We start from the raw sequence: 21247 nt of genomic DNA, 5'->3' as shown, positions 1-21247 counted from the left end.
TCTTTTTGTATACTAAAGCTGTCTCGAGATGGCTCCAAGAGAAAAGCTCGATTTCCCCGTGTTGCACGAGATGACGGTTCGCGTGATGGTATCGGATGGATTGGCGGTTGTCCTACCTAGAACAAAGGGGTAGCTTCTTGAACAGGTTACAAGGTTCACTCAATGTAATGCCGAAATTAGAGTTTTTCTATCTGGAATCGCGCAAAATGTCGACTTTTGCATGAGGAAGAGTGAGTAGTCCTGAGACAGGTGGCTTTTTCCTAGGAAGTACAATATTTGGATAAAGCAAAAGACCAGAAGATATTCCGAGGTAACTCACAGCTTCGATCGGCATGGAAGGCACCTGGCGAAATACCAGGTGACCAAGGGTTGCTCCGTGATGCGTCGGCCATCGAGCTTCCGCACGACATGTTTGCGCCCGCGGTTGTGAGCCTGTACTGCCTGTACTCGGTACCTGCGTGCCGGGACACAGAAAAAGGTCTGGAGCGCGATGGCCTAGGGGACAGCAGCAAGGGTTGATCGAGGCGGGGCACCTACGGGGAAATGGCAAAAGTCCGAAAAATCGGCATTGGGGTGGTTCAGTGTTGGACGCCTCGCGCGACTATCGGCAACGCCAACGACCATCGGTCACAGTCTCCAGGCTTGAAATGGAGTGAGGACTCCATGGCTAAGAATTATTCTTCGCTTAAACCGCGCAAATACTTCCGGGTGCCAGGCTTTTGGTGGACTCATATGGCGTCTGTGGTGCGATCGCAGTGATGATCATTAGAAGACCGAGGCCTCGTCGGATTTGACGTCGAATTTTGAGACACGACCTAGTCAGCATCTGCCTCTGCAAAGTGAGATATGGTGCTGAGATCCATCCCGTCTCTCAAGGGGGTCCAATCCCAGTCTTGAAAATCGTTGAAAGCGTCAAAATTGAGCATCGGGCCGCCCAGGAACGTCGATGTTGCCGAACCTTGTGGTTGCTGAGAAGGCGGCACCAACATTGACGATGAGGTCCAATCAGAACTGCCCTGGTGCTGCTCATCAGCCGCGAAGGCCTCCTCTCCTCCTTCGTCATCGTCGGCTTTGTAAGGATTAGGCTTCCTATGGCCAAAGGTTGCCCTCCAGTGCCAGTTACTGTCGGACATGATGCTCGAAAACTAGTCATGAGATTTTCAGATATGGTTCTAAGCGTTCGGCGCACTGAGGCACTTACGAGTCGACTTCTCAGACGCATGCGGTCTCCTATCAGAGCACCGTCTTTCTTTCTGAATGAAGAATTGTTGGCCCAGAGCTGGGTCAAGATGAGTGCGGCCCTTGAATCCAAATCATTGTTCTCCACCGAGCGCTTTCGTGTAAACTTGATGGCTTTGAAGAAGGCTCGTTCGCCGTGCTCGAGGTCCACGTGAGTGCGAACTTCGCTAAAGGTGATCCGGATGATGATGTGGGCGGCCAAGCACAACATTCGGTGTAGCCACTGGGTTGAATAGAGAGCAAAGTCATTGGCCGCGTCGAGGTCGTGAAGCATGTCCAGCACGCTGCAGCACAAGGCGTACAGTTGGACAAGTCCGGCAGTTCGTGCGGCGTCAGGGGTCGCAAAGAAATGGAATGCCCGGAGGCCCAGGCGGGTACATTTCTGCACAAGGACATCTTACGACGTTAGTCGCGTGGTGACGGAAAAGGCGAGTGAAAGGCTGACGCACCAATTTCTCTGTTGTTAGCAGGGGCCAAAGCTCGGACTTGTGCATCAAACACGTCGATGAGCGAGTTCAACGGTGGCCCACAATTTGGTTTGAGAAGCTCCACGCTCCGAGTGATTGCTTGAATCGCATCTGTCTGCACCTTGTAGAGCTTGTAGTGGTAGAATAACGAAGGCGACAGAATGTGCTCCAGCATCGGATCAGATTCTGTGTGCCCGATTTCGGCGACGGTCCAGCAGGGAAAGCCATCGACCAAGTTCGAGCTGTAGCATGTCAGTTCGATGGACAACTCTTGTCTCGAGAGGGGCAGTCACTTTTGGACCGTTAGAACACAATGGATCCAGAGACGGAAGCGCCAGGATACTTCGCTGTTGGACGTGTTAATGTTCTGACGCTCGTAATCCTGCTGGTGACCAAGGATGTGGAGGCCATTCTGCACGGCGAGTTGCATGGCCACCGCACCGAGTGTGTGGGAAGTATCCTGGCACATTGAATTGACCGGAATCGGCCACAAACAGAGAATCAGGACGGCTTGGATCGTGGGAATCGGGTTGGAACAGGAGAAGAGCGTGCCCAACGCAATTTGTTGGACCTGAGATACCACCCGCTGAAACAGAGTGGGATCGTCAGCATATCGGCGTGCCCCGGTGGCGACGATGGACCAGAACAGAAAGGGGGATCGCTCGTAGTATTCCTCGGGAGGCATGTTGGGATCCAGCAACCCGGGAAGGAAGATTTCGTAGTGTGTGAAGAAGCTGCTCGACTGTCAGGGGGAAGCTAAGAGGGAGGAAGACGAGAGAGGAAGGAAACATACAGCGCAAAACAATGATGGATCTTGTCCCTACCAATCTGGCCAATTTCCAGCGTTGCCGGCGCCACCTGGAAACCATGGGACCCTACCGGTACGTCCGGTAGTATGTCAACAGGCGGTACAGAACCTGGGACGCCTGCGTGGCTCGAGATCTCCGAAATCTGGCCGTCATGACCGGTTGTTTGGGCGACAGATTGTTGTTGTAATTGAGTGAGTGAAGGTGCAGGTTTTGCACTTTGAGGCGAGGCCCAGGTTGTCGCAGGAATCTCTGTCTGGCTTGAAGGGTGATTGTTGTTGCTGTTGTTGTGGTTGTTCAACTGCTCATAAAGGCTGGCATTTTCTCGTACCAATTCGGCTTTTCTGTTCGACCATGTTAGAGGTGTTGGATGAGCCGGCTCCCGGCAAGAGGACTTGCGTTTTCCTTTGGCTTTTCTTGATCCCTCGAGAAAGCTCACAGGCAAGATTGTTCTTCCTGCATCTCGTGCACGGTCTCTGATGGTTTTCGCGCGCGTCGCACCTGAGCTGAATTGAGGGTCAGAAGGTGTGTTCGTCGCGTCGAGACCCCAGTACACGCTCACCTTCTGAATTCGACATTCGGAACATGATCGCACTTTTCCCAAGCCCTCGGCCATCGTCTAAGCTTCTCGAGGCGTCACGCCTGGCCAGTGGGAGACATGGTGTTGCCGTCAAGGCTAGATATCGAGAATTGCCGACTCGGGTGGTTGATGCTCGCAGAGATTGAGATTTGTCAGTCTGCCACCCACGATAACGTTGACAAAAGCTCGAAGCAGATACGTTGCGTGTGGAGGAGAGCCGGGGATTGAGCACTGTGGGGGAGGCTGGTGCTATTTATTTAGCGCTCCACGCCCTCGCCGGGGGGGGGGGGGGGGGGTCAGTGGGCGTCCAGGTAAACGAGGCCCCCACCAAGTTCGCTTGGCCTAGTGATTTATGATTTTAGGGCAGCCTAGGTGGCACGGCACGGGGCAGCATTCATACGGTGGAAGCCCTGTGGCAATTCGCCAGAATACGAGCTCCTCGGTGAGGTATTGACTCTACGTACCGCCCAACCACAAAGGATTTAGGTAAGAACGAACTATCTGAATCTGTTCCCAACAAAAATATGTATGAGCTCGTCAAATGGCCGCGGCTTCTGGTCATATTCTACCATTTATATCGGAACTGCGGATGATGGTCACACAGCTCCTCGTAAGTCTTGCTGTTGTCCGGGTCTTCCTCTCCTCGGACAATCCAGTCTTGGGCAATCTGTTCTCGCTTTTTGTTTGCCGCCTTCATCATGAAATAGCAGAGGACCGCCGACGCCGTACCGATCAGGTTGAGGCCGAGCAGGATGCCGTGGCCCTTGAAGAAGCGCGGCGGAGTGTTGTAGATCTGGGTCGAAATGATGCTGTAGCTCTGCGTGAAGACTTGCGCAACAGCCCAAGCAGTGGCTCTCTTGGTGTAGCCGGCGTGGGCGCCCAAGAGCCAGGTGGCGCAGACCACGATTGCCGGATAGCAGCCGGCGGCGATGAAGGAACAGCCGGCCACAAGGGCAGTTCTGTTGGTCGTGGTCAACACGATAACGAAGCCGGTCAGAGAGGTTGCCATGCAGCAGAGGAAGGGGACAAATCGTTTGTCGGCGCGATCGGCGTAAATGCTCACCACTGGGACGGTGACGATAGGGAAAGCATAAGGTATAATGCTGACCAGCTGGGTTTGCACTGTGTGGATGGTTAGCGACTATCACAGACTCCAAATGGTCAGCACCTCTTACGTGGTTCGAAGCCGAATTGCTGGATAAATGTGGGCAAGAATGAGCCGAAAGCAGCGACATTCAGAGACGCGGCGGAGATCGCCAGGGCGAACAGCCAGGTCTTGAGGTCCTTGATTGCCCACCAAATCTGATACATGCGCACCTTTTCATCCGGCGTGTTGCGAGCGGCGGCCGTGCGTTCGAGGATGAGGGCGTGCTCTTGCGGGTCGCGGAAGAGGATGCTGCCCCGTTTAGCCACCGTCTCGGGGAGCTTAGGGAGAAAGGTGGCGACGAGGAGGCCCCAAAAGATGGTAAGGACGCCTTCGATGAGGAAGAACCACTCCCACGCCGCCCGTCCCATGCGGCCATTCAAGTTGTGCTGGACGCCGTACGCGATCAGTCCACTGGTCGCTCCGGCGACAGGTGTCGCAATAAAGTAGAAAGCTGGAGACTCGATTAGCCATAGAGTCCGAAGTCCAGCTTTTTGACAAACGTAACAAACGTACCGGTGCGTGTTGTGACTTCTTCCGGTCGGTACCACAGCGTGAGAAACAGGAAACCCGTCTGGACAAAAGCTTCGGTGAAGCCGAGGAATGTGCGAATGATCATGATCGGTGCGTAAGATCTGACGGCGGCCATGGATGTGGCCAGGATACCAAAAGCAACGACAGCAAAGCCATAGGCCAAATTCGGCTGGAAGACCTTGACGATCAGCGCTGCTGGGAGCTCAAAGATCAGGTATCCAACGACTGCTGTCCGTTAGCGAAGGCTCCAAGAAGCAACTTGTTGTTAATGCACTGACAGAACATCATCAAGCAGTTGTAAAACTCCTTCGGGCTCAAGTGTAGGTCTTTCTGGAATCCCATGATTCGAGCATTTCCGAGAGCACCGCGATCCTGTGGGACATTTGGTCAGCTCACAGGTCCTTCTGTCCCAAGTTGGACGCAAAACATACCAGGTAGGCGAACCAGTAGCAGCCGGCGAGCAGCAAGACAATGGACAAGTCTTGCTTCAACACCAACCGCTTCTCCTTCTTGCACTTGCGGTGCGGGACGTTGGCAGCACCGTCGGCCTCGACGTGCACGGCTCCTGCCTCGACGGCGAGCTCCTTCTGGGTCGAAGAGGCATCCATGTCCGTGGTGAGAGAGAGTGGTAGATCCGGGTTTCAAACACAAGTGGGAGCTGTGCCTGGGAGCACGAGAGCACCGGCCCCCAGGTGATTATATATATATACCCAGGCACTCACCCAAGTCTGAAGTAGGACATGCTGCAGATGCCATAGGGCATTATCGGCAGACACTAGTAGATCGGCCAACGGAACCCCAGACAAGGTGCAGCTGGGGCGTTTGATTGTGGGGAGGACTGTGCTTCCGCATCTCCTGACCGGGATCCTGGCGCGCGTGGTGTCAAATCAAACTCCGAGAAATCGGCATCACCATCATGATGCCCCCTGTGTGCGGACAAAACAACGGCTAAAAACGGACTCGGGGGAACCTCGACCTCGGAGGATCAACTTGGCCGACTTCGCTGGCGATGAGGAGTTCGCGTGATAGAAAGAGGACCTCTTGCCTCCTCAAACATACGACACTTTCGTCGAAAAGCCTTTGCTAAGCCTGAGGCCTCTGTAGTAAGCAAAAACTACCCTCTTTCGCCAACAGAGCCAGCACCGATCAAAAGATCCGTGAAAATGCCAGCACCAGATATCAAGGCAGACGCCCAGCGGGTGTTCGACGTGATCAAGGGTGGAGGAATAGCCATCACGCCCATGGCCCTGGGCTACAGCCTTGCAACCACCTCGACCAAAGGACTTGAAAAGATGTTCACCACCAAGAAACGGCCCGCACACAAACGGCACGCCATGGGCGGAAACTACGCCCTTCACAAAGAGCTGCACCTTATGGAACCCGAGCAGGCCGAGATTGTCCGCTGTCTGACTCAGGACTTTGACCTGCCTTTGGCCGTCATTGCCAAGTACGACACCAAGCACCCCATCCTGCAGAACATCGACGAAGATACTCTGGAAGCGCTCACCGTCAACGGCACCATCGCCATGTTGATCAACGCCGGCCCGTTTCAGGACGAGCTCGTGGAGCTCACCCGGACAGCCGGCCTCCCGTTGCTGGGTAGTTCTGCCAACATCTCGGGAACAGGTACGAGTATCCCTCTCGTTCCAATGCACTTCCTAAATTGTTGAGAAGAGCAACTGACATGCCTCACCAGGAACCAAATTCGTGCTCCAGGATATCCCTCCGGAAATCACCAAAATTGCAGATCTCGTCATCGACCATGGCCGGGTCAAATTTGGCTACTACGGGAGGAGCTCAACGATGATCGACTTCAGTGGACCCAAACCAGATATCGTACGAATTGGAACTTGCTACGACGTGATCAAGGACCATTTGAAGCAATTCTGGGACATTGACGCTCCCGAAGACCCTGGCGAGGCGGCACTGCCACACGGACACCTCAAGCAGCTCCCTCCGTTAAAATCTCTGGAAAGATTGGTGGCAGCACATTGATTGCCTGTAGATAAAATATTTATCAAGCCTAGTACACGTCCTTGCCTCGTATGTTGTCAGACATGCTGAATCTTCCGCAAAGAAAAATTCACCGAGGCAAATTGCGTCGGTGTTAGGAAACGTTTCACTGCCGTCACAAAAAGAGAAAAGGAGTGCTGGCGAGGCCGTCGTCGATGCCTAGAAGAGCTTCGAGAGAGCGTCGAGGGTATGCCTGGGACAATAACGAGGGCCTGGTTTTACAAGTATCGACTACGTACTACGTCCGGTAGTATCGGCAGCTCAGCTTATAGTGCAAGAGCAAATGTCCTGGAAAATCTGACTGCTGCTTCAACAACAAGGCTTAACGACAGCCTCGTCGAGCCCCCTTTTCCATCGGCTGTACGGGGTACATTAACTTAGCACTGATGTTAACAGCATGCGATTTAGCTTAACCTCCAGTTGAGAGTTGGGCCAGCTACCTTGCACGGATAATTCGTTGCTACCGCTTCGTAACGTTCATAGTGTTTGAGAATGGCTCTCCAGCTCGCTCACTTTACGTAGTAGTTTGCTTTGCTTGCTCCTGTTGCCGTACATCGGGGTCCTTCTTCCAACGCTTCTCTCTCCTCCACAGTTCGACTTCCAGCACTCGTCGCCCGCCCGCGACCTTTCCACGCAAACCGTTGTCGTCACGGTCAAAGTAGAGTGACCATGTCCCCGGTTGTTCAGGTTCCTCGACCACCACAAACCCTTCCCATCCCTCGAGGGTCATGCGGCGGTCTTGTCGGGTACAATCGAAAGGCCCAGTAATGTTGGGTTGCGCCTCGACCCGTAAGCCATATTTGACCTGGTAAGTGTCGCTGTCGACGTAGATCCAGTTCAACACAGGCGGATCGTCACAGACGGTGGACACGAGACCCTCGTAAGCGGCGTCCGGATATGGAAGATAGTAGCCCGCGAACGGATGTCCAGATCCTCCCTCGGTCTCATTCTCGCTCTCTTCTTGTTCGTTGTCATCATATCCTTCGTCCTGGTTGAGCTTCGTAGCCACTGTGTCCACGTAAAGCTGGAAAGGTTCTTGGTCAGCGGGGCCAATTTTCCAGCGGCCGTGCGCCCATAATGGGTCCATTCACAAAAGGGCAAATCCTAGACTTACCTTATTGTTTCGCAGAACGATCCGTCGACCATCGATCTCTTTGGACCTGCTCGATGCTTTCACGCACGTCGCCACCAGATTGCACCTCCGTGCTCGATGCTCTTCCCGTCTGTCTTTGCTCTGGCCTTGTCGTATTGCTTCCGAGGTAGCCAGCATCGCTGGACAGGCCACGAGCGCGAGAACCATTGAGAGCGCCATTAGTGGCTGGAGAGACACGCGATACCGGTGTAACAGTCAGTTTCAAGAATCAGGCGGGGGGAACTCCGTATGTTGTGCCGAGTTTGTGGTGGTTTCGAGGGAAGACGAGGCTGGCAAGGCTACCCCCTTTCCTTGAAAATGGAGGCCGGTGGTCTGCTATTAGTAAAGGCTGGCTACCCCAGTACCGTTGCATATTGTATGGCGTGCTGACTACTTGTACGTAGCATCTCGGCCATGCGAGTCACGCCACGCTCGTCATGACACTTTGTACATAGTTTGAACCGGTGGCCAGATCTCGGCTGCAGGCTGAAACACAAGGGTGTTGGTTGTTTCATGACCCAAATCGGTTAGCATGACACCAAGCGAGTGCGGCATTCTCAGCCTTGCGGGCCTTCGTGTTTCTAGATCAGGGTGATACCAGCGATACGCAGGATCAGCAGATACTGCATACTATGCATTTGACTTTTATAGGCCCCTCAGCTTCCTGCATGCTCGGTACGTGGAACTCTTGGACTTTTCAGGTGTGAACCGACGTTCCAGATATTGAACCCCTTCCTCTGTCTACGACGCACAGTACATAGTAAATCTTCTCCTGGGGGGTCGATAGCGTTTCACACAAGTCTTCCTCCGGGCTCAGCACGTCCATAAAAGAGCACACGATATCTCATCTACAGCGGTTGATCTTTCATTGTCATCCAACACCGACCACAAACACCCAACCATCTCCAAGTCGTCTGGCACGTCCGAGAAAACCATCTCCCTCCTACCATATCCTTTTACCACCGGTGACTCGAACAATATTTCCTAAAGCCGGCTTATTTTCCAGACTCTCATCACACTGATACTTATCTACAACCCATCACAATGTCTGGTGTCACGTATGTACACTATCTTCTTGCAAACGATAGCCCAATACGAGAGTCTAACTCAACTCACTTTCTAGTCCCGCATATGGCAAGAACGCCGACCAGGATTACACAAGCGGGAGTGAAGATGGCCAAGCAGCAGGCAAGCGCAAGGCACTGACGACGACCAACGGCACAGCATCGCTGCCTCTTCCTCCAACATCAGACTCATTGAGTCAGCCTGCAGGTACGTCGAGCCGGTATCAATTCCGATGCACACTTATTGCCTTGCCCTGCCTTGCTTTGCTTCACATTTGCCCATGTAGTTGGTGTCTTGCTTTCTGTCGCTGACCAACATTATCCTTTACAGGTGGCCTGCTCAAGGGAGCAACAGACGAGAACGGCAATCTCAAGGCCGCTGCATTGATGGTCGGTCTCAAGCTGGACCTCGAGGCCGAGATTCATTTGACTGCTCGAGTTCGTGGAGATATCACGATCGGGCTATACTGAGCTGTCGAAAAGGCCGTGCGACGTGTGATCAGCAGTCTGCTCTGCTCTGAACGTGAAGGTAGGAGGGCATACAAAACGACTAAGCTTGGTTGCTGGTTCAACATAGGCAGTTTTGGTAGCTTGGCCCTCGAGTCCTGGGGATTGGGTCTGCACGAGGATCATTTTGTACAATCAGAAAGCTCGAAGCAGCGAGGTTCATCGCTGAAGTATCCCATATGGTCCGAATAGGGCTGTGGGTTTTCCTCTGAAGGCGACTGGTATCCTGACAGAGCCAGACGCTATATGTCATGTCTGCAAATGAGCAGCATGAGAAGACTGTTCCTTAGAGAGCCTCGACCAATGAGAAAGACTTTCAATGATATCAGTGAGTGCTTTTAGCCCGAGATCTCAGTGAGCCCATAGATATTGGCACTGATCCATCTTGGCCAGGGTAGGTGAGACTCGGCGGAGGTGCTGATGCAGACCGGTGCCTGCGAAAACCATAAGTCCCACTAGACGGGAATGTCTCTCTATGTGCCCGAAGCCATTGAAGCCTTGGTTCTGGTAAGCACGTAGAGCCAGTAAAATATTGGTGGCCGGTGCACAATATGGGTCGACTCATTTCGGTCTCTGGACACTTCTGGCTCTGGGACTGCTATCTGCTCTTTATATTCCAGCCGCCAGAATGTAGCAGGTCCCACCACTTGGCCGTCAATGGCTTGCGAGTCTCCCTCTGTATCGCTGTTTCCGGCTGTCCCCACTCCACTTTGTGTGTTCGTTTCCAGAAATCCAAAACGGTCCCCAGAGTAGGATATAACAATCCAGCGACCTCCAGCAGCAGTGACGGCGGCAAGGTGTAGAGCGAGCACTTCTACCGGTGGCAGTGATACCGGAGAGGGTCCGTCGTCGTCACCACCAGCCCACGTGGAGAGAATGGTGATGTTATCTCCACATGCAATGGCATCACTGGTGCTTTTGTCGACGATGAAGTGGAAGAGCGTGTCGTTATCGCCCGTGAGTGATTGCACGCTCGGTAGCGAGAGGAGATCAGCTGTACTCCAGCGCATTCGCCTTTGGTCCGTGTCTTCGCAAGGATCACCGTGAAAAGTTCTAGACGCAGTGATGTACTCATCCTCTCTCCTCCTCCCGATCTTCACAGCTTCCTCGGAGTAGTCCACGTTGTGAACATGGCTTGGGCAACAAACAAAATTTCTCAGATGCAGTGACAGGTCCGAAGTCCCACAGCCGATGTGTAGAATGTAAGGCCCATGCGGTACAGCGTCGGATACTACTCCTGTGCAGTCCGCACTGTGGCCGATGAATCTTTCCAAGATCCCGACCGTATCGTCAAGCGGAAGAAGCCATTCGAAAGGAGTTTGCGACGCAGTAAAGCGGTCCTCCCAGTATGATTGTGAAGAGAAATCCGTCGGTGCCATTTTCGCTCGATACTGATCGTCACACTGATTTGCCGCTCTTCGAGTGCTTCTGGTATGGACAAGAAGGCGGATAGACATCAATTGCCATCCTTCGTTCAGTAGTAACGACCGTGGTGTGAATGTTTTAAATTTTTTGGCTGTGGTTGATGCTTGATTACCTCATGGCTGGTTTAGCGAGGCTTTCCATCTCACAGCTCCCTATCTGGCATCTAGCTCCAGTGGGCCCCATTCTTGAGGCGCCGAAAGCGACGCCAATGGTCTGTCATTCAAGCAGGGAGTCACCATGGCAGTCAAGATAAATTCTCGAGTGATCTTGACGAGGTCAGGATCGCCAGTTGCAACTGCAGGGGCAAGCGGCTCCAACAAGTCGAGGCATACTGTGTACCGAGGCTTGGACTAGTCAATTAACGTGGTAGGTTAAGCTTGCCTAAGTTAGCGAGGGTTCCCTAGGCAGTTAACAAGGTAAGTTTAGGGGGCTAGGAAGCTAGCCTGGGTGCATGATGGCGCCCAGGTGCCGAAGAGAGTTAGCCGCGAACCCCCTATCTCACCTTATCACCCTTATCTCGCCAATCTAAGCGCCCGAGACTTCGAAAATCCGGGGGCATCCTTCGCACCTTCGTGGCCCCATTGGTTTTCCAAAGTCGGCTACAACAACCTTCTCCTTTATTCTGAGATCCAATACCAAAAGCCGTACCAACAAAGATGAAAACGAACCATCATACTATGTAAAACTCATCCAGGGTTCAGAACATGTTAAAATGCCAGGGTTATGCGCAATATTGACTCCTGTCCAATGGCGACTGGCGACATAGCATCGTCCGCAACATGAAACGTCAATCGTATCGCCTTTCGCGTGGTACCAACTCTGGAAGAATCTGCAAAGCCCAATGCCTTCAATGCGGCAGGAAGATCACTGACAAGTCGTGAAACTAATGCGCGCGATGAGCAGTCCGTCGGCAGCGCCCATGCCAGAGACTATGGCAGAAGACCATCGGTATATATCGCGCAGATGTTCGCGTTGGGACCGCCGCCCGAAATGCCAACCCACAGTCATTCATCTCCGTTCACTTCTCTACACCGCGCGCAGGCCGTGCCTTTTATCACTCATTTTTGCGACTCAGAGTTCTTCTTTGCTGTACTTTCCTTCGACTTGGCACATGAGAACTAGTTGCTTGACAAGACAACACAACTTGACTGTCTAGCTGGCTCGTCCCAATTGCAGATCCCCTCCTGAACAACAACTTGAGCACGAGAACAACAATCCTCTGAACATCGAACAAAATGCATTTCGCCGTCGTATTTCTCCTCGCGGTCACGCTCCCAGCTCTTTCCGTCTCTGCCCAAGGGCATCGCGGTGGAGGCGGTGGCGGGTTCGGTGGTGGTCGTGGTGGTGGTAATGGTGCTGGCGGTGGCAATGGCGCTGGTGGTACTGCGCCCAGCACCTTCATCACTGTGACCTCCGCCGCCCCAGCAGCTACTACTTCTTCCGCCGGTGCGGCTTCCGGAGGTGGAGGCGGCTCTGCCACTGTCGACGGCTCCTCGTGTCCTGCCTTCGGCATCACCGCAGGCGTAAAAGCGAGTGACGGAACTGCGAACTGTGCGGGCGACAATGGGGTGGATATCCCGTAAGTCAAGCCCGAACTGCCACACACATGCCCTACCGGTCTGACATTGACATTGCGAAATAGATGCAACTGCCCACCAGACTTGAACACCTTCACCAGTTTCCTGGGAACAGTGGTGGGAGGCGGCGCCCAATTCCCAAGTGGTATGTCTTTCCCTCGACTAACTACGCGCTGGCTGCAAGGTCCACTGGCTGATACTAGTAACCATGTCAAGGCACGTCCGCGGCAGACCAACTTACGCGATTGCAGACATGTCTCGTCGCGCTGCAGAACTTCCAGGGAGGGCTCGGAAGTGGCGTTGGATGCCCCATAGTCGCTACGACCTGGAAGGAGCTGCAGGCTCAGCTGCAGGCCGAAGTCTGAGTAAAGCAGGGAGAGAGCTCTGCCAAGCGATGCAGCAGGGCACTTTTCGAGTTCATCCCCATTTGGCTAGATGGAGGAATGACTGGGTTCTTTAGTCCTCAGGAAACAGTGTGGGCAACAGTACATCAGGCGCATAGGGGGTGGCTGACATACACGATACTAGTAGGAAGGCATAGTCATACAAAGTATGTGTGACACCATTCATGAAAATGCATGCTGTAAATGTCGGCTTACGTGTCAAATTTAAGCGCCAAAAAGAGCGCGACCTGAAACCTCCAGCCGCTGTTACACTGAACACTCAAGTCTGAACCATTCTGGTCTCTGCGGATGACGAATCAGGCGGTGAGGAATCGCCGTTTGCACCTGCATCAAGCCGTGCATTTCAGCCAGGTCCTTCTCGACGTCGTACAATCTGCAGTCGTCTTTCCGTCGAGGCTGATCGATATAGACGAGTTCGTGTCCGTACACTGGAGAGAGCAAATGGCAGCAATCCACACTGAAAGCAATTGGGCACATAGTTGCAGCACTTCAACGCTGACATTGCAAGCCGGAATCAACCGCCTGAAAGGCCTTGTGACGAGACGACACGGTCTGAAGTTGAATCCAAGACTTATGGTACTCCAAGATCAATCCTTTGACGACGCCAGTTGTACATACCGCTTCTCAAGCCACTCCCTCGCTGTGTAAACCTTGTCATCGATCCCATCCGAGAATTTCCCACCCACTTTGACCCGATTGTCTGCCGTATCAAATTTCCCCACCGGCTTCATCAAGCTATGATGTGTGGGTCGAACGAAGTACACAACACTGACCCTTTCCATGCCCGCCTGGGCGCCAGGCGACGGCACGACACGATGTTTGGCACTCTTCATTGTTCCATTGGAGAAGTGGACCATGGCATCTCCGAGATTGATGATGGCTCTTCCAGGCACTGGTTTGACGTATTCCCATTCACCGATGCGACCCGGGGTCCGCGATTCAATCTGCAGCCCGCCGAGCCAGTTGAACAAGATCGTGACGCTGCCAAAGTCGGTGTGCGAGGCAAGTCCAATGTCAGACTTTGATGCTTCCGATGGAGGCTTCAACGTAAGGCGGATGTGGTCTCCTGATGATTCGTGGAAGAGATTGCGGCTGACGAAAATTTCCTCGTCCTCGCCCGACGCGCGAGCCAGTGTGCGGAGGATGTCCATGGCCATCTCGTGGGCACCCTTACAGAACTTCTGTAGCAAGGGTTTGGAATTCTGGATAATTTCGGGATACGTTCTGCTTGGGGCGACATCAAAGAGGCAGTCCTTTCCAATATTGAAGAACTCGGTGCTGTCTGGACGCTGAGCCTTGTCTGTTGTCTTGACAGTCCCAGCTGGTTTGTAGCCGAAAAAGGATTTTGTCTTACGGAAGTCGTATTTGTCTTTCTCTTCAAAGGGGAGAGCAAGTGTCTCTTTGCTGAGGTCGTAGAGTTGGTCGGCCTCCTCAAGGAGGTTGCGACCTTGATCAGAATCGGTCACGTCAAGATAGAAGAAACCGTAAGTCTGACATGCTTGCAAGACTGCAGCCGTGGTTTCCGGGTCCTTTTCTAAGAGCCTTTTGGAGGAGATCTCAGCAATCGGTGCATGGATGAGGTCGTCAGGGAAAGGTGGAAGACTCCCGTAGAGCTTGGTTGTGACGGTGGTCGTCTCGGTGGCCATACTGATCGGCGACAGCTGAGTGCGAGGCAATACTGCAGGCAGACCAGATGCAGTCTGAGAAGAGAATCATGGTCCCCTTATGCTCTTTGGGGATATGCGGGTTATATGGTGACTGGAACTGCCGGGTTTCTCATGAGCCCGGACTCAGAGGATTCCTTCTCCACACAGCACCTCTTCCCCCGCCTGGGACCTCGGACAGGTTCCGCATATTGGGTGTCCTGCAAAGGGCTGCGATGGGGCTGAACCCTAGGCCTTGTAACCAATCATATTTCTCGAGAGCATTGAGGTATTACTCGTACAATGGTCCGACATTCGTACAGCAACTGTGGGCTTCTGCCGCTTACCGTAAGCACGAGCAATGGCAGCGAAGGAAGGACACCTCGTGATGTTGATGCTCGTCGATCGAGAAGAATGAGTGCCAGTAGGGGAGATCAGACTTGTCAGGAACGAAGGAGCAGCTGATCGGTACTCGGATAGACAACGGTGAGCTGGTGAGAGGAAGAGATGTCGTGCATGATAAATTCTCGAGATGATGGTATGGGATGGTTCGTGGATGGTGTACTCGTCATTTCTCACCTTCGGCGGCGAGTCACATTAGTCACGTGCTGTGACACCAATGACTCGTCGCTAGGCAATGCGGTCCCCCTGCCACGCTGTGTTGATGAACTGAACTCCTGATCATTAGGGACAGAAGACACGGATACTTGATACTCAAGACTGACATCCTTGAAGCATTACTGTCGTTCTTGTCTGTTGTTATGCCCTTTCGAGCCGCTAGTCGGGGGAGAGAGTAAGTGAGCTCAAATGACCTGACGACATTGCGGACCTTTCAAGGTCCTCGATCTTCCATTTGATTGCGTTGCCACCTCCAAGTCTTTACTTGGAGAGTCCACGATCATCATCATCAAAGAGAGCATGCGAGGGACCACAATCCGATAGTATCGACATGGGACGAACGCAGCCGTCCCTTGGACTGGCGCCACCGGCTCAGCGCAAAGATGCGAGGGCCAAAGCAGCTAGATTGACCGCACACAAAACTATTCCCGCATTACTAACCAGCAGTGCCAGAGCGCGTAAGGGCGTCGAGGGAAGCACGCTGATTGTTGACAGCCCCATCCCTGGTGGCGAAGTTGGCGAAAAGGAATCGGGGAAGCAAGGAAATAACGGAGATGACCACGGCGACAGGGTCAAGGTCCGAATAGTTGTCGATGATACGCTTGCTGTTGCAAGGGCGATGAGTCAGACCGCTGAGGCTGGGACAGACGAAGGCAAATCATCATCCAGGCCCAAAAGGAACGTCACTGTGCTCAACATGGCAAGCCCGCTGCTGCCAGGCGGAGGGTTCCTCAATGGAGCGACGGCGCAAGAAGAGACTCTGTGCAATCGTACCACCCTGTACCCGGCATTGAGGGATGAATTCTACCGCTTGCCGGAAGTGGGAGCCATATGGACAGAGGATGTAATGGTATTCCGAGACGAGTCCGGAAAAGACCTAAGCAAGCGAGAGCGATGGTGGGTTGATGTCATCAGCGCCGGTATGCTACGCTTTCCAGACGTAGAACGGGAACACGAAGAGCAAAAGTACACAAGTTCCAAGGACAGACACACTGCAATCGAGAAGATCAGGTGTGTCATGGAAATACTCAAATCGAAAGGCGTGGAGAAGTGTGTGCTGGGAGCCTGGGGCTGCGGTGCGTACGGCAATCCAGTCCCAGAGATCGCGAGAGCCTTCAAGAAGGTGATCTTGGGCGAAGCCAAAGGCCGTAAGACTGGCAAGGGGGTTTGTTGGGGCAGCCTGAAGGAGGTAGCTTTTGCGATCAAGGATGGGAAAATGGCCTTGGAATTCGGAAAGCACTTTGGGGTTGAGGTGGAAATTGAAAAGAAACCGACGTTTGATGAACAGGAGGAGACGAATGAGGAAGAAGAGCGAGCCGCTGAGACACTCAGACACCTCGAGGACAAGATCAGGGAGCTTGATCTGCGTATCAGTCGGTCCAAGAATCCAGCTTTGAAGGCTCCCCTGGAGACCATTCGTGCCGATCTCGAACATCAGCTGGCGCTGAAGCAGTCATCAGCCACTGCCAACTCCGACAGCCTGGACGAGGAAGACAGTGAGAGCCAGAATGAAGATGGCACCGAATCTGAATGAGGTTGAGCTTCTAGCGGGCCCGCCATGTGCATACTCCTGCTCCGCTTTTCTTCAACTTGTGTCGCGGCTTGAAAGCATCTTGCCACGAGGTATGACTCATCAAGTGATGGCTCTATAACTTACATGGTGCGTTTCGCAAGTCGTCCGTCGACAATGATCTCTCGGTTAATACGGGGACATTATTATGGTGGGACTTCTGGGGAAAACCTCCACGGCTTATCCTTTTGTGGAGAATCTTCAGCTCACTCTAGCAATCTGCTCGCGGGGTCGACTGTCCGTGTCAAGTGTCAGATCGAATTCTGCCCCGAATGTTGGCGGGGAGGTATGTTTTACCAGCTGGAAATACCCCCAGAGCTTCACACGGATCGTCGACAACATCTCCATGACTTTACTGCTTACGATGAACGTGTGTCTTGACCTACGTCGTTAGCAAGACGGATGATTGGATAGCGAGAGGGACGCGAACCATGGACGGGACATAGTGATAGACTTTTCCAACGACACATTAGGCCCGTCATCGCGCTGGAGTTTGCAACGACCACAGTACTTCAACATTCGCAGTCAAGGAGTCGAGTTATCGACCCAGAAGGATATTTTGCTTCAATTGAGTGCTGTGTCTACGCGGGTTCCGAAATCTTGCCCATTCCAGATTCACAATGGTATTGACAACTGTTCTTCCCATCGCCGGTGGCTTACTTTGCGCCTTCTTGTTCTATGCGTTCGTCTTCGTTGGCCGACGCGAGAAAGGCCTTCCTCCCGGTACGTGGCACTCCGCTGCTGCTGGGTTGCCGCATGATCGGACTAGATAGATATGCTGACTGCCTGGGTTCGTCTCAGGCCCGCCCACCACAGCCATCATAGGCAACGCTCATGATATACCCACCAAAGGTTCATATCTGAAGTAAGTCAGCATGGAAGCCCCCCTAGCACAACCATTTGGCATATCTTCCTCTTGATGAGACAAAGCTGACCACCTTTCATGAACAGGTTCACAGAATGGGCTAAGGTACACGACATACACTCCCTCCTATTCAGTTGAGACTGACCCAAGCCTATCCAGACCTACGGCGGCATCTTCTCGCTCAAACTGGGCCCAGCTACCGCCATCGTCCTGACAGACCGGCATCTCGTCAAACAACTCATCGACAAGAAATCAGGCATTTACAGCAACCGCCCGCACAGCTACGTCTCCCACAATCTGATCACTGGAGGCGACCACGTGCTCGTAGCGCACTATGGTAAGGTCTGGCAGCGCTACCGCAAAGTCATCCACCAGCACTTCATGGAGAGCATCGTCATGAAAGATCATTTGCCCCTACAGCAAGCTGAGGCCAGCCAACTGCTTCACGACTTCCTGGTCCAGCCGGACCAGCACATGTGGCATCCAAAGAGGTACACGAACAGCATCGCGTGCGGGACAATCTGGGGTGTGCGCAGTCCCACGATTGACACCGAGCACATGCACCGTCTGTACAGTTTGATGGAAGATTGGTCCGTCGTGATGGAACCAGGTAGGACACCGCCAGTGGATATCTTCCCAGCATTGCATTATGTTCCAGAGGCTGTCTTTGGCAACTGGCGGTCCCGCGCGAGTGAAGTTGGAAAAGCCATGAATGGGCTGTACAACGACATGCTCACGGGACTCGAAAAGAGGCGCAAGGCGGTCGGACCCAAGTACAGCTTCATGGACAGGGTTCTTGATCAAAAAGACAAGCTCGAATTGACCAGGCATCAATTGTACTTCTTAGGTGGAACGATGATGGAGGGCGCAAGTGATACAAGTTCAAGTATCATTCTCGCCGCCATACAGGCGTTCATCAAGTGGCCAGAGGTGCTGCGGAAGGCACAAAAGGAAATCGACAGTGTTGTCGGTGAAGACAGAAGTCCCGTTTGGTCGGACTACGCAAGTATGCCGTACGTGGCAGCCACTGTCAAAGAAGCGATGAGATGGCGTCCAGGTCCGTTCCCCTTCTCCGTTTGAAGGTCATGGCATTTGCAGCACTGCCGGACTTTTGCTGACTGTTTGCAGTGGTACCCTTGGCATTTCCACATGCTGTAGACCAAGGTAAGTCGACGAAATCTGAACATGAGGATACTTCGAAGAACGACAGAGCTGACCACCACATCAGATGACTGGATTGACGGATACAGGATCCCAAAAGGCTCGGTGATCTTCATCAACGCCTGGGGCATGCACCACGACGAGAAGTACTTCCCTAACCCTGATGTGTTTGACCCGGATCATTACAAAGGCGTCACAGCATTGGCGTCGGAGTTAGCCCAAGCCACAAACCCAGATGATAGAGACCACTATGGCTACGGCTCAGGTAGACGCCTGTGCCCAGGTATTCATCTTGCGGAGAGAAACTTGTTCCTCGCAATTGCGAAGCTATTGTGGGCATTCGACTTCAGGCCCGGAAAGGATGACAATGGAAACATTGTCGAGCCGGACGTCGATCCCAAATCAGGCTACAGCGAAGGATTCTTGATATGCGCAAAGCCTTATGCCCTTGACGTTCAAGTTCGGTCGGAGAAAAGACGGGAGACGATTCTCAAAGAGTATGAAGAGGCAAAGAAAGACATCCTCTCCGCTTATGATAGCTAGATGTTAGGGACGAGTCCAGTGGCACGAGGATAGGCTGCTCTTCCAGTAACTAGGGGTTAGGGAATACCTGAATGCAAGAGGCTCGTAAACCGAAATAGTCGGCAAAGATGCAAAAAGTTTGCAAATAGGCAATGATCATTCTGAGTAATGTAAGCCAGGGTTTCAGAGACACTCAGGACGAAAAGAAACCGACCTTTTGGCTTGCAGCCCCATTTCCATCCTCAATGTTCCGAGTACCCTGAATTGAAACACGCTTGTAATGATTCGGCGGTCCGGCTATGGTCCGGACGGCTGAACCGCATACTCCGGTCTTGCCCGCCGCTGAGGGACATGGGTTGGAGGGACAACCCCAGCAGTTCGAAGCCGTTATGCCATCGGTTAACGAAATTCCTCCCTGATACACTAACGCAATGAGCCTGCGCCGGCAGAATGGGTTGGATCCAGAGCATAACAATGGGCGCAGAGGCGTCCTCGAGCCTATATTGTAGCAAAGCAGAAGTTTGGCACAATCGTACTAAGTTGATGTTTTTGTTCTTGATCGAAAAAATGCGAGAAAGAATCCATCAAGTCAGCAGATCGGCAACGTTCATCGGCATTTCGTCAATCTGGGTGGAATAGTAGAGTTCGATGTCGCGCAGAATGCGGACGTCTTCGCTGGTTACGAAGTTGATGGCGACACCCTTTCGACCGAATCGTCCGCTTCGACCAATTCTGTGGATGTAGTTCTCTCGATTGCTTGGAAGATCGTAATTGATGACAAGACTCACTTGTTGGACGTCGATGCCACGAGCCCAGACATCAGTGCTGATCAAGACGCGGCTGTTACCCTGTCTGAAGTCGGACATGATGCTGTCGCGTTCCTTTTGTGGCATTTCTCCATGCATGCTACTGACGGTGAAATTTGCCTCACGCATCTTGTCGGTCAGCCAGTCGACCTTGCGCCGCGTATTGCAAAAGATCACCGCTTGTGTGATGGTCAAGGTATCGTAGAGATCGCATAGGGTGTCGAATTTCCATTCCTCCTTTTCGACTGCGATGAAGTATTGTTTGAGCCCTTCCAATGTGAGTTCGTCACGTTTCACGAGAATTCTGACGGGGTCCGTCATGAATTTCGTAGTCATGTCAAGGACATCGTATGGCAGAGTTGCGGAGACAACGACAACTTGCGTGGCTGGCGGGAGGTATCGGTAGACGTCATAGATCTGCTCTCTGAACCCACGATTAAGGAGTTCGTCTGCTTCGTCTAGTACCAGCATCTTGATGTGTCTTGTTCGGAGATGTCGTCGTCGGATCATGTCTGCCACTCGGCCGGGAGTGCCAGATACAACATGTTGACCGTAGTCGAGTTTTCTGATGTCCTCGCCAACGTTTGTCCCGCCAATACAAGCGTGGCACTGCACGTTCATGTAGTCTCCCAGGGCCATTATCACGCTTTGAATCTGGGTGGCTAGTTCTCGAGTAGGTGACAGAACCAAAGCTTGAGCTTGTCAGCAATAGTGGCGCATAGCCTGATGTTGTCCGTACCTTGTGTCTCGCGAACTGATGTTTCCAGCACCTGTAGAATACTGATGGAGAAAGTCGCTGTCTTGCCAGTACCCGACTGCGCCTGCGCAATGGTATCTCGTCCTTTGCAGATTTGGACGATAGCACGGGACTGAACTGCCGAAGGCGACTCGTACCCGTAGGCATAGATTCCGCGAAGGAGATTTTCCTTGAGGTGCATGTCCTCGAAGGTAGGTGCGACCGTCACCTCTTTGGAGGTCGAGAACTCCATTCGGTCTGTACCTTGGTGAGTAGGCTTTGAAGCAAGTCTCGATAGTGTTGCTTACCTTCTGCATTTCGGTCGATACCTTCAGCCATATTACTGTCAGCCATATTGATGGCTCGCTGGTTGGAAACAGGTGATCGTAACCGCAAAGAAGTTGGGTAAGGCTGGTCTTCCTTGGGAAGATATT

The 21247-nt window shown here is 52.9% G+C and overlaps 11 protein-coding genes across 11 annotated transcripts; 5 read left to right on the top strand and 6 right to left on the bottom strand.

The window, feature by feature from the left end:
* Positions 1 to 815: 815 nt before the first annotated feature.
* On the bottom strand, positions 816 to 3099 carry PV05_02751 (uncharacterized protein; the record flags this gene model as incomplete). Its single annotated transcript, XM_013463340.1, has 7 exons — positions 816 to 1145; positions 1202 to 1635; positions 1689 to 1948; positions 2000 to 2440; positions 2500 to 2856; positions 2952 to 3018; positions 3075 to 3099. The coding sequence occupies 7 exons, from the start codon at positions 3097 to 3099 to the stop codon at positions 816 to 818; spliced, it is 1914 nt and encodes a 637-aa protein (XP_013318794.1).
* Positions 3100 to 3657: 558 nt separating this feature from the next.
* PV05_02750 (uncharacterized protein) lies at positions 3658 to 5378 on the bottom strand (the record flags this gene model as incomplete). Its single annotated transcript, XM_013463339.1, has 5 exons — positions 3658 to 4214; positions 4268 to 4690; positions 4753 to 4995; positions 5049 to 5142; positions 5202 to 5378. 5 exons carry the CDS (start codon positions 5376 to 5378, stop codon positions 3658 to 3660), a joined length of 1494 nt encoding a protein of 497 aa, XP_013318793.1.
* A 555-nt stretch (positions 5379 to 5933) lies between these two features.
* PV05_02749 (uncharacterized protein) lies at positions 5934 to 6765 on the top strand (the record flags this gene model as incomplete). Its single annotated transcript, XM_013463338.1, has 2 exons — positions 5934 to 6396; positions 6467 to 6765. 2 exons carry the CDS (start codon positions 5934 to 5936, stop codon positions 6763 to 6765), a joined length of 762 nt encoding a protein of 253 aa, XP_013318792.1.
* A 514-nt stretch (positions 6766 to 7279) lies between these two features.
* PV05_02748 (uncharacterized protein) lies at positions 7280 to 8095 on the bottom strand (the record flags this gene model as incomplete). Its single annotated transcript, XM_013463337.1, has 2 exons — positions 7280 to 7807; positions 7898 to 8095. 2 exons carry the CDS (start codon positions 8093 to 8095, stop codon positions 7298 to 7300), a joined length of 708 nt encoding a protein of 235 aa, XP_013318791.1. The 3' UTR covers positions 7280 to 7297.
* Positions 8096 to 8959: 864 nt separating this feature from the next.
* Positions 8960 to 9450, top strand: PV05_02747 (uncharacterized protein; the record flags this gene model as incomplete). Its single annotated transcript, XM_013463336.1, has 3 exons — positions 8960 to 8973; positions 9039 to 9187; positions 9311 to 9450. The coding sequence occupies 3 exons, from the start codon at positions 8960 to 8962 to the stop codon at positions 9448 to 9450; spliced, it is 303 nt and encodes a 100-aa protein (XP_013318790.1).
* A 509-nt stretch (positions 9451 to 9959) lies between these two features.
* Positions 9960 to 10865, bottom strand: PV05_02746 (uncharacterized protein; the record flags this gene model as incomplete). The annotated part of the gene is made up of 1 exon (XM_013463335.1): positions 9960 to 10865. The coding sequence occupies one exon, from the start codon at positions 10863 to 10865 to the stop codon at positions 9960 to 9962; it is 906 nt and encodes a 301-aa protein (XP_013318789.1).
* Positions 10866 to 11932: 1067 nt separating this feature from the next.
* PV05_02745 (uncharacterized protein) lies at positions 11933 to 12997 on the top strand. The gene is made up of 3 exons (XM_013463334.1): positions 11933 to 12490; positions 12554 to 12633; positions 12705 to 12997. The coding sequence occupies exons 1-3, from the start codon at positions 12147 to 12149 to the stop codon at positions 12851 to 12853; spliced, it is 573 nt and encodes a 190-aa protein (XP_013318788.1). The 5' UTR covers positions 11933 to 12146; the 3' UTR covers positions 12854 to 12997.
* Positions 12998 to 13048: 51 nt separating this feature from the next.
* Positions 13049 to 15294, bottom strand: PV05_02744 (uncharacterized protein). The gene has a single exon (XM_013463333.1). The coding sequence runs from the start codon at positions 14536 to 14538 to the stop codon at positions 13480 to 13482; it is 1059 nt and encodes a 352-aa protein (XP_013318787.1). The 5' UTR covers positions 14539 to 15294; the 3' UTR covers positions 13049 to 13479.
* A 190-nt stretch (positions 15295 to 15484) lies between these two features.
* PV05_02743 (uncharacterized protein) lies at positions 15485 to 16687 on the top strand (the record flags this gene model as incomplete). The annotated part of the gene is made up of 1 exon (XM_013463332.1): positions 15485 to 16687. One exon carries the CDS (start codon positions 15485 to 15487, stop codon positions 16685 to 16687), a length of 1203 nt encoding a protein of 400 aa, XP_013318786.1.
* Positions 16688 to 17267: 580 nt separating this feature from the next.
* Positions 17268 to 21225, bottom strand: PV05_02741 (ATP-dependent RNA helicase fal1). Its single transcript, XM_013463330.1, has 4 exons — positions 21122 to 21225; positions 20817 to 21071; positions 19486 to 20769; positions 17268 to 19432 (listed from the first exon to the last, which is right to left on the bottom strand). Exons 1-3 carry the CDS (start codon positions 21165 to 21167, stop codon positions 19856 to 19858), a joined length of 1215 nt encoding a protein of 404 aa, XP_013318784.1. The 5' UTR covers positions 21168 to 21225; the 3' UTR covers positions 17268 to 19432; positions 19486 to 19855.
* Positions 17344 to 19292, top strand: PV05_02742 (uncharacterized protein; the record flags this gene model as incomplete). Its single annotated transcript, XM_013463331.1, has 6 exons — positions 17344 to 17446; positions 17525 to 17588; positions 17675 to 17693; positions 17748 to 18645; positions 18717 to 18752; positions 18817 to 19292. The coding sequence occupies 6 exons, from the start codon at positions 17344 to 17346 to the stop codon at positions 19290 to 19292; spliced, it is 1596 nt and encodes a 531-aa protein (XP_013318785.1).
* Positions 21226 to 21247: the final 22 nt, after the last annotated feature.

Source organism: Exophiala xenobiotica (genome assembly GCF_000835505.1).
Source record: "Exophiala xenobiotica strain CBS 118157 unplaced genomic scaffold supercont1.2, whole genome shotgun sequence".
NCBI lineage: Eukaryota > Fungi > Ascomycota > Eurotiomycetes > Chaetothyriales > Herpotrichiellaceae > Exophiala > Exophiala xenobiotica.
This window is presented reverse-complemented; position numbering and strand designations above follow the sequence as displayed.